The sequence below is a fragment of the Lissotriton helveticus genome, chromosome 5_1, assembly GCF_964261635.1.
Source record: "Lissotriton helveticus chromosome 5_1, aLisHel1.1, whole genome shotgun sequence".
Taxonomy (NCBI): Eukaryota; Metazoa; Chordata; class Amphibia; order Caudata; family Salamandridae; genus Lissotriton; species Lissotriton helveticus.
Genome location: NC_136065.1, coordinates 604,607,601 through 604,621,944, shown reverse-complemented (window position 1 = coordinate 604,621,944; position 14,344 = coordinate 604,607,601). Strand labels below are relative to the sequence as shown.

The window sequence follows — 14,344 nt, the reverse complement described above, 5'->3', positions numbered from 1 at the left end:
AGCAACATGTTGCAAGAAGGAATATCTATTTACAATCATTATACCACTGCATCAAAGCAAACGGAGCTTTCAATGCAGCGGTTAGAAAGTGAAAAACACCACCAACAACATGACAACACTTTCTCCTTTTCATGCTCCTGCCCTAAAAGAAGATATATTATCCACCCACCAACAGATGTATATCAAGTTTGTTTCTAAGCGAAAGCTGCAGGAGGATGACCTTTTGCAGGTGAGCATGCGAGACATGCATGCTGCTTTCATGCTTTTTCTGGTGAATGCAACCCCCAAGGAATCACAAGAGGAAAAAATGGTGTTGATTCCGTGCCTGCTGTTGTTTTCCATGAGGGGCGCATTGAAAGGCCTGGCGGGCCGCAACTGGCCTGCGGGCCCTACTTTGAGTACTGCTGGTTTAGATAAAGATTACTTCTTTTTCTAAACTGGTGTGGTGTCCATTTGTAGTGTTTTCACTGTATTATTACTGTATGCGTACACAAATGCTTTACACATTGCTTCTGAGATAAGCCTGTCTGCTCCTGCCAAGATACCAGGGGGCTGAGCAGGGTTTATTTTAGAAGTGCATCCCCCTTACCCTGACTAGGAAGAAGGGTCCCTACTTGGACAAAGGTGCAAGCCATTGCTAAATATAGACCCCCATTTCTAACAATAGTGCCAAGAGTGGTGTATTTGAACTTGATTATTAACTTGTAATAAATCTTCTTAACCCAAGATAGCAATTCCTGGTCCTCATTGTGTAGTCAAATGGGCTGCACTGTTAATTGAATTTTGATCGATTTTAATGCTAACTCCAATCACCTCTCAGATGGATAAAAAGGTCCACCAGCGGACCAACGGTAAGCAAGTGGGCCCAGAAAACGTTAAAACATTTCTTATAGACGTACTGTATTATTGGTGTCCAGAAAGGATACATAAGTTTCTGTCTTGATTGTTTCAGTCATATTACTGAAAAAGCAGATCCATGGTCACAACATCAAGAGCTATATATTTCACAAAACAGGCAGGTTATGCTATATTCATTAAAAACCTCGAATTTATACTAATCATTGTTGATTGTGTGCATCCAAACATTTCTCTAAAAAAACATGCTGAGTGCAGAAAGTCTCTCAAAAATAATTAATAGATAACATTACTGAAATATAAGAACACAATATCCCAATCCCAAATACTGCACATGTATATTTTGTCAAATGAATAAATGCAGTAAATAAATAACAAGCAGTGTTTTTTGAAATCGCTAAACTACTGAAAATGGCAGTATTTGTATGGGCTTCTTAAACATGTCTGGAGTCACAGCAGCGCTCTGCATGATATAATAACATTCAAGTAAATAGTGCTTAATTGTGCTCTTTATTATGAATCCTGTATGGTTTTAAACACGATCCACGGGTGCAATGTTATCTCAGGTATTGACAGGTCAGTTAAACGTACACATAACTGAGCTTTCATATATGCCTTTTAGGTTTACTCTTCTACTTTCTATTTCTTTTTAAGTACATTGTAATAGTTAACACATTAAAGCATAGCAAAATGTATCAATTTAATATTTTACCACTACCCACAACATCTGTGTTGGATAATACATGCATTTCCTCAATCCCTATTAGCCTTGCCCGAGTATCCGGGAAGTTGTTTTGGCCTACACATTGCCAATGGACGGCAGAATTTACGATTCTATTCTATGCTTGTGCCTTTGGCCAAGGTTATTTGGCCCCCAAACCCTTCCTTGCCTTACCCTGGGGACAGGGGTGTTTCCATTTTTAGATGGGAAATTAACTTTTCTCACACTTTCGGAAATACCCGAGGGACAAGCAGCTTCTTAGTGCTCTATCCCCGTCTCGCCCGTGCCCCTCCTTGTACTACATCCTTGCTACATATTTATCGACAAGGAAGTGACAGTCACAGTAAATATTAAAAGCTAGAATAAAAAAGAAAGAATTACAAAAAATTAACTTCAGGATTTCCACTTCCCCTCCACTGAAAAGTGCAAGTTAAACACACACACGCTCAGGCACACACAGGCGTTTTTTAAAAAATGTTTTTATTCACAATCTCCCTGAATATTTGCGAACATAAGAAGGTTCTAGACCAGCGGTTCTCAACCTTTCGACGTCTGTTCTGTGGACCCCCATTGAATCATTACTAGAACCCGGGAAGGTCCACTGAGTCATTATGGAAAGCAGGGAACCCGGCTTCAGCAATTTCTATTCGACCTCAAAACAATGCACAAGAATACAAAAAATAAGTGTACGCCAAACAAATGCTCAAATATTTAAATATTTTGCGTAATTCACAATAAAACATAGAAAACGTTTTCACATTTTCATTGTTGCTTCCTTATTTGTATATACTTTATTCATTTTAAATGATGAATTTTAATATTATTTATTGTTGGTTAAGAATCACTGGTCTAAACGAAAAATACTGTATTATGCCACAATTTCAAGAGTAGCATAATTTCTTACTGAGTTTTCAGTGGAATCTATCATATCTTTAATATTGTTTTAACCATATGCTATTCTATGCACGGGAGATGACCAGCAGAGCACTTTCTTCATTCGTTTCTGTTTCTTTTTCAATGTTTATACAGGATGTCAAGCACTGGCACATATATTTGCAGCCGCCTCCCTGCCAGCACGTTAGGGTTATTTGCACCTATCCCAGTGGCGTCACTAGGGTTCGTGTCACCCGGTGCGGGTAACTCATGGTGTCAACCCCTCACAACTTACCGGATGGACCAACTCACCCTCTGTCCGCACCATCTCCCCTCCGCCAGCACCAACTCGCCCTCTGCCTGCACCATCTTTCCCTCAGCCTACACCATCTCACCCTCTGCCAGCACCATCTCCCCTCTGGTTGCACCATCTCTCCCTGTGTCCACACCATCTCCCCTCCGCCTGCACCAACTCTCCCTCTGTCTGCACCATCTCTCCCTCTGCCTGCACCATCTCCCCTCTGCCTGCACCATCTCTCCCTCTGCCTGCACCATCTCCCCTCCGCCTGCACCATCTCCCCTCCGCCTGCACCATCTCTCCCTCTGCCTGCACCATCTCTCCCTCTGCCTGCACCATCTCCCCTCCGCCTGCAACATCTCTCACTCTGTCAGCACCATCTCCCCTCCGCCTGCACCAACTCACCCCCTGCCTGCACCATCTTTCCCTCAGCCTACACCATCTCACCCTCTGCCTGCACCATCTCCCCTCTGCCTGCACCATCTCCCCTCTGGTTGCACCATCTCTCCCTGTGTCCACACCATCTCCCCTCCGCCTGCACCATCTCTCCCTCTGCCTGCACCATCTCCCTCTGCCTGCACCATCTCCCCTCTGCCTGCACCATCTCTCCCTCTGCCTGAACTATCTCCCCTCTGCCTGCACCATCTCTCCCTCTGCCTGCACCATCTCCCCTCCGCCTGCAACATCTCTCCCTCTGTCTGCACCATCTCCCCTTCACCTGCACCATCTCACCCCCTGCCTGCACCATCTCTCCCTCTGCCTGCACCATCTATCCCTCTGCCTGCACCATCTCTCCCTCTGCCTGTACCATCTCCCCTCTGCCTGCACCATCTCTCCCTTTGTCCACACTATCTCCCCTTTGCCTGCACCATCTCTCCCTCTGCCTGCACCATCTCTCCCTTTGTCCACACTATCTCCCCTCTGCCTGAACCATCTCTCCCTCCGCCTGCACCATCTCTCCCTCTGCCTGCACCATCTCACCCTCTGCCTGCACCATCTCACTCTCTGCCTGCACCATCTCACTCTCTGCCTGCACCATCTCACCCTCTGCCTGCACCATCTCTTGCTTTGTCCACACTATCACCCCTCTACCTGCACCACCTCTCCCTCTGTCTGCACCATCTCCCCTCTGCCTGCACCATCTCTCCCTCTGTCTGCACCATATCCCCTCCGCCTGCACCATCTCACCCCCTGCCTGCACCATCTCACCCCCTGCCTGCACCATCTCTCCCTCTTTCTGCACCATCTCACCCTCTTCCTGCACCATCTCTCCCTTTGTCCACACTATCTCCCCTCTGCCTGCACCATCTCTCCCTCTGCCTGCACCATCTCTCCCTCTGTCTGCACCATGTCCCCTCAGCTGCACCATCTCACCCCCTGCCTGCACCATCTCTCTCTGCCTGCACCATCTCTCCCTCTGCCTGCACCATCTCTCCCTCTGCCTGCACCATCTCCCCTCCACCTGCAGCATCTCTCCCTCTGCCTGCACCATCTCTCCCTCTGCCTGCACATCTCTCCCTCTGCCTGCACCATCTCTCCCTCTGTCTGCACCATCTCCCCTCCGCCTGCACCATCTCACCCCCTGCCTGCACCATCTCACCCCCTGCCTGCACCATCTCTCCCTCTTTCTGCACCATCTCACCCTCTTCCTGTACCATCTCTCCCTTTGTCCACACTATCTCCCCTCTGCCTGCACCATCTCTCCCTCTGCCTGCACCATCTCTCCCTCTGCCTGCACCATCTCTCCCTCTGCCTGCACCATCTCTCCCTCTGCCTGCACCATCTCACCCTCTGCCTGCACCATCTCCCCTCTGCCTGCACCATCTCCCCTCCGCTGCACCATCTCACCCTCTGTCTGCACCATGTCCCCTCCGCTGCACCATCTCACCCCCTGCCTGCACCATCTCTCTCTGCCTGCACCATCTCTCTCTGCCTGCACCATCTCTCCCTCTGCCTGCACCATCTCCCCTCCACCTGCACCATCTCTCCCTCTGCCTGCACCATCTCTCCCTCTGCCTGCACCATCTCTCCCTCTGTCTGCACCATCTACCCTCCGTCTGAACCATCTCACCCCCTGCCTGCACCATCTCACCCCCTGCCTGCACCATCTCTCCCTCTGTCTGCACCATCTAATCTCCGTCTGAACCATCTCCCCTCCGCCTGCTCCATCTCCCCTCCGCCTGCACCATCTCACCCTCTGCCTGCACCATAACCCTCTCTGCCTGCACCATCCCTCCCCCTCCGCCGGCACCCCCTTCCCCGCCTGCTGCTCTTTTAACCCTTACCTCGCCCCCCCCATTGGTTTCTCCCTCACAGTTCGTGGCTTTTCTCAAAATGACTGAAATAAACACATGAAATGTGCTTTGAATTTGTGCGCGTGCCGCTGAGGATAAGTTTAAATACACACAGAGCAGAGGCGAGGCTGCAGAGCTGTGTTACATACACAGCGTAACCAGATGGTGTCACCCCATGTGAGGGTGTCACCCGGTGCGGTCCGCACCCCCTTAGTAACGCCACTGCCCTATCCGTCAGTCATACCTGTGAGAAAGGGAGGCATTTCTGTTTCCTTTATGTTTGAAGCTGTTTGGTGTCCTGTTTGTAGTTTTGGATTCCAAGGCAGCTGCCAAGTGACCCAGTCTTTATTCATCTTCATTTTTAGGTTTTGGTTGCGAAATCTCTTGCATTAAAAAAAACCAAAAAAAACCTTAAAAGAGATTTAGAATTCGCCCCCATTACTTACCTTTACATCCCATTGGCTGGCACCCTTGTGGCTCCCACGTCACTTTACTTATCATTGGCTGGCTCCCACGACTTTACTTATCAATGACTGACTTCCATGTTGCTCCCAAGTCACTCTTGTTTCATTGCTGGGCAGCGCCTGTTCCTCGCCTCTGCCGTCGTGCCGTGGAGCCTGGACCAAGTACTGCTTCCGGTGGCCATTGTCCTTCAACTGTCCAGCCATTTGTGGAGGTACTTTTTTTAAACTTTTTTTACAAGCACTCTATACAAGAGTATGTGTTGCAGTCCGTCTCTCCTCCATTCATTGTTGTTTGCCAGGCCCCTTCTAGTCCTCCATTGTCTTGCTTCCCCCTTCCCTGTTGTTTGTTATCCCGTCCTTGCTTGCCCCTTATGTTACTCCTTCCCATCCCTTGTTGTTGCTTGCCCATATGAACTATTCCCCCCTCCTGTTCTTTCTTGGCTCATCCCAGCCATCTCTCATCTCTCTCATCGTAGTTATTTTGCTTCCCCCATCCCTTGCTGTTAGTTATCCCGTCCTTGCTTCTCTGTTTTTTGTTCCCCTCCGCAAACATGGTCTAAGTAAAGGTAAATACATGCCACTAGGTGGGCAGGATTAGTTTGCGCTTCCACCTCATTTGATCATGTTAAACACACATGATAACTCTTGAAACCTCCTGAGGCACAGCCGGGAGTAGCCAGAAAGATTGAGCATTTCACTGTTTTTAATTGAAAATTTAGCATTTTTTAAATCACTCACTCACCCTTCCTGACACACGATTGCAGTGTGCAGGCACCCTTCACGCAGCAAAACGAGCGCTGGTAAGGGCGAAATCGCCAATCTTCCTCAACCGCCATTCCCCACGCCCTGACTGGGACACGCCCACTCCGAGACCACGCCCCCTGCAAAGCGTTACAAAAGGCGTGCTGACTCGCAAGCGCGCAGATAACTCTTGAAACCTCCTGAGGCACAGCCGGGAGTAGCCAGAAAGATTGAGCATTTCACTGTTTTTAATTGAAAATTTAGCATTTTTTAAATCACTCACTCACCCTTCCTGACACACGATTGCAGTGTGCAGGCACCCTTCACGCAGCAAAACGAGCGCTGGTAAGGGCGAAATCGCCGATCTTCCTCAACCGCCATTCCCCACGCCCTGACTGGGACACGCCCACTCCGAGGCCACGCCCCCTGCAAAGAGCTACAAAAGGCGCGCTGACTCGCAAGCGCGCAGATAACTCTTGAAACCTCCTGAGGCACAGCCGGGAGTAGCCAGAAAGATTGAACATTTCACTGTTTTTAATTGAAAATTTAGCATTTTTTAAATCACTCACTCACCCTTCCTGACACACGATTGCAGTGGGCAGGCACCCTTCACGCAGCAAAACGAGCGCTGGTAAGGGCGGAATCGCCGATCTTCCTCAACCGCCATTCCCCACGCCCTGACTGGGACACGCCCACTCCGAGGCCACGCCCCCTCCCACCGTCCCCTTACTATAAAAAATGTGCATGTACCGGAAGCGCAGCGGACGAGCGCAGCGGGCGCGACGATTGCGCGCCGAAGGCGTGCTTAAGGCAAGCTTGTCTGCGCTCGTCCGCGATCAGGACGCGACCGGGGCCGGTCCCCCTGCCCGACCCACTAGCCATAACACCGCGACATACACTCGGACTGAGTTGATGTCTTTGAGACCCCCCCTTTGTGTGACCTGCCCATGTCCCAACTTTGACGCTCGGAGTCAGGACTATGCCTGCACAGTCTGCCATTTCTCCCTTCCTGCTTCAGATCTAACAATCAGTCCGGCCCATGCTCTGAATCCTGCCTCCACCTGCGGAGCTCACACCTCCCTGACCCTCAGAGCTGCGCTGATTAACTGCAGATCACTGAGCAAACATGCCATTGACATCTGGCAGTCCCTTCGGGACAACAACTGGGATCTGCTCTCTCTAACTGAAACGTGGCTGAACGATACCACGAATCCCGCCATCACCCTTGCCTTACCGGAGGGTTACAGTATTATCTGTGCCAACAGACCCAATGGTAAACCGGGAGGTGGTGTCGCCTTAATCCACAAATCCAAATGGACGGCTACCCTCCCCCTATTCGACCAAATTGAATGTATAGAAGGCCTGCCTTTCAGTGTTCAAATCTCCCCGTCCTCCTCCTGCTCGGGAATACTTATCTACCGCCCCCCTCATTCCAAAACTTCACATTTACCGGCTCTGGCGGATTATGTTATTCAGCTTAGCACACAATACGCTAATTTCACCGCTTTAGGAGACTTCAACCTCCACGTTAACAACGAATCCTGTTCGCACAGCAAATACTTCATCTCCACACTAGCGGCTTGCAACCTAGTCCAAATAATAGCCCTACCCACGCATAAAGCGGGTCACACACTGGACCTGATCTGCTCCAACTTACCATCTATTCGGGCGGCTCCCCCCACCCCGGTTATTTGGTCGGATCATTTCCTCATCCCTTTTGAGATTGGCATTCCCTGCCCTATCAGACCCACTATCACCCCTAAAAAATCAGGCAGAAACTGGAGCCGCATCACCCCTGAAACGCTCTTGGAACACCTAAAAAATACCCAACCCTGCCTGTCGTCTGATCCCGACCGGGGGATCGACTACTTGGACGCATGGATCGGTCAGGCCTTAGATGCTCTGGCCCCTCTTAAACCCATCAAAACCCATAGGGCTGTACCTTCAGCACCTTGGTACTCTGACGTGCTTCGGCAAAAAAAGGCATCTTGTAAAATTCTCGAACGCCTCTGGAGACAGAATTATTCCCCGGATAGCAAAATCACCTATAAAACAGCCCTCAAAGAATACCGGAGAATGATTGAGGAGCATAAACGGGACTTTCTGGCCTCTAGAATCAAACTCGCCAGCAATGGCGCCAGGGAGATTTTCAATATAGTTAGATCCTTCACAGACCCTAATGACTCGAACTCAGCCCGCCTCACAGTCGCTATGCGATAAACTCTCCCAATTCTTCGAGGACAAAATCGAGACTATCTACTCCTCCTTCCCTACCCCCCACAGAGAAGGTCGGGAAGAGGAATCCACTACTCTCTCGCCTTCGCCGTCCACCCTGTCCGAATTTGCAGCCATCTCGGAAGCTGACTCCATGGCAGAATTACTCAAATGCAAATCTGGCTCTCCAAATGACCCTTGGCCAGCCAAGCAATATAAAAAACTGGCACCCCTACTTAATCCCTACCTGAACCACATTTGGAATGATTCCCTGAGAACGGGCAGCTTCCCTGCTAAATGGAAACATGCTTATCTGGTCCCCATCCTGAAGAAGCCCAATCTGGATCCTGACCACCCCAGCAACTATAGGCCCATTTCTCTCCTGCCTGCCCCAGCTAAGATCCTGGAAAAGCTGGTACACTCTCAGTTGGCGAATTACATCGAATCCAATGGGCTTCTTCATGACTCTCAGCGCGGCTTTAGGTCGGGCCACAGCACAAAGTCAGCCCTTATTGAAATGGCTGACTCGGTGAGGTGGACGCTTGACCGGGGGTCGAGGGCGGTGTTAGTGCTGCTGGATCTTTCAGCAGCATTCGACACCGTCTCTCATAAGATCTTGCTGAGAAGGCTGGAGGACCTGGGTTTGGGCGGCACTGTGTTAAAGTGGCTCTCATCTTATCTTTCTGACCGCACACAGCAGGTCTACACCCCTCCCTATACTTCCTCCGCCAGACCCCTCAAATGGGGAGTCCCACAGGGTTCTTCCCTAAGCCCGCTCCTGTTTAATTTACCCCCCTGGCCAAGCTGATCGCTCAGACTGGGATTAAATCCACTTCCTATGCTGACGACATTCAGCTACTCTTTACCTTCGATACCCCCTCCGCTTCTGCCTTTGATCCGCTGAAATCCTGCCTTAGGGACATCTCTAGTTGGATGGATGCCAACTCCCTCCGACTCAATGCAGGAAAAACGGAGATCCTGTTCTTCAACTCACCATCCCCTCTGGATTCCAGTCTGTGGTGGCCAGAAGATCTGAGCCAAGCCCCCACGCCCAAAGACTCGGTGAGAAACCTAGGAGTACGTTGGGATAACCACCTCAGTTTTAACACTCAGGTACAAACAGTAGCAGCCTCCTGCTTCGCTAAGATCAGGACTATTAAACGGCTTATTAATTACTTGCCGGCGGACTGCCGTAAGACTGTGATCCAGGCATTGATAACATCCCATCTTGACTATGCCAATGCCCTATACCTTGGCATCACAGCAGGCCTATGTCATAAACTTCAAACGGTCCAAAACGCCACCGCTCGGCTGGTGGAGAGAATCCCTGCTAGACATCATATCACTCCACACCTCCGTAAACTACACTGGTTACCCATTGCTAAAAGATGCGTATTCAAGGCCATGATGCTGGCTTTCCGAGCGTCAAAAGGCAATGGGTCGGCCCATTTGAAAAGCACCTTGCGACCGTATGTCAACTCCAGGACATTACGCTCCAATTCCCTACTTTTCCTGGAAACTCCACGATTTAAACGATCATGTGCAGGTGGAAAAACCTTTGAGGTATGTGCCACTCAGCGTTGGAACAAGCTCCCGGTAGCCTTACGCACCTGCCAAACAGAATCAGCATTCCGTAAATCCCTGAAGACCCATCTTTTTTCCTCTTAATTGGCTTCCTGATCCTATGCCCCCTGTTTCCAGAGTTCTCAGCGCCGGGACGCCCCGTTGGGGCAGCTGTGCACTTTATAAAATACACAAATAAATAAATAAATGACGCGCAATCATCTGGCTAGGCGCATGCAGGTGTGCCAAGTCCCTGCTGGGCCATGCCACAGTGAATGCTGCTCAGAGGATTGCTCTCTGCTTGAGGTCATATGTCAACAATCATACTGGCATAGCCCTAGTCCTCTCAATTTTTGGATTTGCTCATTTTTCTGCATGTTTTAGTCCACCTTAACAAAATCTATTGCGCAAAAGAGAACAAGCATTTGCAAAGCCAATAGGGTTTGCCTATGTGAAATGTACTGGCTTTGTCTGTGTTTTTATTACATGTTGCACAGCAATTAACATGCTGTGCGACATGGCTTAAAGTAAAAAACAAATGCTATTATGCGGCCAGCTTTGACTGGCTCATAGCGTTTATAGCGTTTTTTTTAAATTTAACTTTAAGCCATGTTGTACAGAAGGTCAACATCTGTGCACATGTAATAAAAACATTGACCAAGAAGATAGATTACCCATAGGTGAAACCTATTGGCTTTGCCAGTGCTCGATTCATTAGGAATAAGAAGAATAACTGCAGATACCTGTCCTGGTTTTCAACTGTGCACAGGACAGTGGGTCACTGTCCTGCATCCTTAGTCTTCCTTTCTCCGCAACATATTTGTTTTAACAGAGCAGGTCTGACCTAATCCTGTGTAAAGCAGTGGGCAAGGGGTAGGGTCGGGTTTGAAACACTATCCACAGCCCTTAGGCAAGGGGGCCATGTGACATCAGGGCAGGTCGCATAAAGAGAGTCTCAGGCAAGTTAAGCAACAACCCTCCACGACCTTGCATAAGGTCAGGAAAGCTATTAAAGCTCATGAGTACCCAGGACCACTGATGGTAATTAAAGCATGCCCCATTCAACCACCTTACTGCAAAGGAATTTAGATCCCAATTTCCGAAGACAGTAAGCTTTATAGCCAGGGGGTTGTGAACCCACAGCAAGCTTTGTGGGCCTCTGCTGGACCTTGCATGGGATCCGTGGACCCAAAACTAGATATGCATATCCCATAAAAGGTCAAGAGTAGTTCATGAGCAAAGGAAAGTTCGCAAACTATGCCCCTGTGGCCGCAAACCCTTTCTAAAAAGGAAAAAAGTCATGGCAAAAGAGGTTGCCCCCCCCCCCCCAAAGCAAGGTTCACAGGGCTTGGACAGGCCCTGTGGCCTTGTGTTTTACCATGGGCAGGGGGGTTGGTCACCTGATGCAGGTTGGGCGCAGGAAACTGTTGGATGCGGAATACGAACAAAAAACACCAAAACTTCATGGAAAACAACAGAGGTTAAAGGGAAGTTATGGTTAGCTTCGGCTATAACACCTAAAGGCAGTTTAAATAGATTACTGAAAAAAGCAGTTATAGTGTGGTTATGGTTACTAATTCCCTGCCCTGATAGGACGAGTGTGCAATAGTCAGGAGTGGCTCCACATTAACATAAAGAGTTATATAGAAAAGACTAACCACATACTAAGTTAAGGTACATAGTTTATTTAGTTAGTGAACTATATAAAAAATATATATATATATATTTGCAGTGATATATGTGTACATATATAGTAGACATGCAGATGTGCACAGTGCAATATGCTATGGGGCTATCACTCATGAGAGGTGAAGCCGTGCAAGTGCTCTGGTGCCCTGCACCTCCTTCAACAGTGCCAATAATTCTCATATTGCACATGTATGTCTGCACAGAGGGTTAATGCCATGAATTTTTTTTTCTCATGTCAATTTCTCTAAACTGTGATAATAAACTGGAATGTTGACCAGGGCGCTGTAGTAATAAATTATGTAAATGTCCTTTTATTTGTACATTGCTATAAATATCAAATGTTAATGGTCCACAATTTTTTTCAGTGCCATGACGCGCATGTGTGTGTTTTACATGCTTTTCAACAACACGAAATGTCTTTTAAGATGCTTGCATTGATGTTTAGATGTGGCAAAAGGGACATTCATTGTTAACCATCATTCTTTCAGACAAACATTCTGCGTCACCAAATCTTAGCACTAGAAGAACAATAACGAAGATAGAAGAACAGCGTTGTCTGCAACAGCTGAGACACCTTTCCTGCAGCCGGCCTCCCTCTGTGTGTTCGCAGGCTCACCTGCTGTAGAGAAACGGACCGCCTGTTTACCGCATGTATTTTTATCCTGAATGTATGACTGAGGGAGCCTGGGTGGTGGGCCACATCAGTGGCCCCTGGAACTGGCGTTACTCAGGGTTTCCAGATAATGACAGGCCCCAGTTACATTTCCAGGGGGGTCATTTTCTAATACAGAACCCGTGACTCACATTTCCCACTGGCAAAAATATATACAGAAAATAAACAGCTGGCGCGAGGCCTCTTACGTTGAACGCTCTAGAATCCGCGCTTAAGGTTTTTATCTATCTATATCAGCGTGTCAATCTGTTATCTGTCTATATCCGCGTGTCAATCTGTTACTGACCTCGGTGATTTGTAGCATGCTCACCGGCTAAGTAGTTGATCAATGAGTGAGCTCTTAAGGCCACTCCCACCCCAAGTGACAGATATAAACGCAGATTGATTGCACTGCAGTGATTCTATTGGTAAGTGAGGTGCTTCTATTGAAAACATGTGGCATATAAGGACGATTAAACCAATAAAAATGGCAGCCTGGTGTTAAATCTGCCCCAGACTCGCTGGCACCGCCCCTTCAGCAGAGCAGAGGATGCCGTGGTGTCTGTGAATTGCCTCTGTCAGACGCAAACCTGGCCCGCGTCCAAGCGGCGGAACTCTGTTCTCACGCTTTGACACAACAACCCACAGTTGGTTTGAGGTTTCTATTTCAGGCATCGCTGTCATGTAAAACAGGCCGCACTGCAAAACAAATCCATACGCCGAGTCCCTGGCGTGCACGCGATATCGCAGCTTAAATGCTCCCAGAGCACAGTCAATCACTGCACGGGGAAGTTGATGGTAAAATAAAGGGGGTGGGTTTACAGATAAATATATGAATAAACTATTGCACGGTCGTTGAGGAGCGACAGAGCTAACACCGCGCAGTTCGAAATTGCCAGGTAAAAGGGAAACCGAGGTTTAAATTCAGTGCTCGGAGGGCGTGCCTTGCTTATCACATCATGACAGCAACCCTGACACACTACCAATAATCTTGTGTCAGTCGCAGATAAACATTCTTCAATTTATTAATCACAGCCACGTTCATACATTGAGTAAGCACGCCCACATTTTCCATAGGTTAGAAAATATGTATGTTTTTATGTTTACATGGTTGCTGCTCAGTGAAAGCTTTGCCAGTGCTACTGCAGGTGTCATCAGAGGCTCTGCCAGAGCCAATGTGCACCCTGCGTTTAAAAAAAATTGAAATATTTAATTTGGGTGTTCACTGCAGACAGTAAACAGTTAAGCATAGCTCAGACGGTCTTCAAAAACAAGGTTCTGCTTTGTGAGAATAAATTATACATTTAATAATCCATGCATATATCACTTCGTGCTTCCATGACATATAATGATTTTCGACTGCAAATTTAGAAGACAATTGGGTATTGCACCCAGATTGTAATGCAACCCACAAAGCCGACTATTAACTGAAAGCAGGAAATGCAGCCGGCGAATAACGATCAAGCGATTCACACACAGCTGTGCACGGTGCACGCGCACTCTCCCGCTATAAGGTTACAGCATGCATTTAAAACATCCACTTACTCGGCTGCAGCAGTGCTGTTGAAGGAATTATTCTGAAGGCTGAAGCAGAAACAAGAAAACATCAGACACGTCTGCAGGGCGGGCAGTCCCTCTGAATCCGGCTCGGCAGTTGGCACACATACGCAAACATGGCATTGGAAAGGCACGGTTCTGTGTCAGCTCAGCTGAGCAACACACGGTGTAGTACCTTGGGCTACACTGCTCATGCTCACACTGGAAAAAATGCCGGGAATCAACCTTGCATCAAAAACTACAATGCCCATCGGGCCCTCTGCTGGCTGGCTAGACCGTTTATTATATTATGAAGTATTTCACAGAGAAATGTACCACAGCAAACACAGAAGGCATATATTATAGGATCATTGTTTTTACAATTTCAGGTACTTTTTCGTAATACAGAAAATCTAATTATATATGCACAAAATAATATGTCTA

General features: G+C 48.2%; 1 protein-coding gene across 1 annotated transcript in view; it reads right to left on the bottom strand.

The window, feature by feature from the left end:
• FAM13C (family with sequence similarity 13 member C) overlaps positions 1-14,091 on the bottom strand; it is a 794,386-nt gene extending 780,295 nt beyond the window's left edge. Inside the window, exon 1 of the mRNA XM_078642967.1 lies at positions 13,910-14,091. Coding sequence (XP_078499093.1) covers positions 13,910-13,971 — 62 coding nt within the window. The 5' untranslated portion in view covers positions 13,972-14,091. The remainder of the gene's footprint in view (positions 1-13,909) is intronic.
• Between the last annotated feature and the right edge of the window lie 253 nt (positions 14,092-14,344).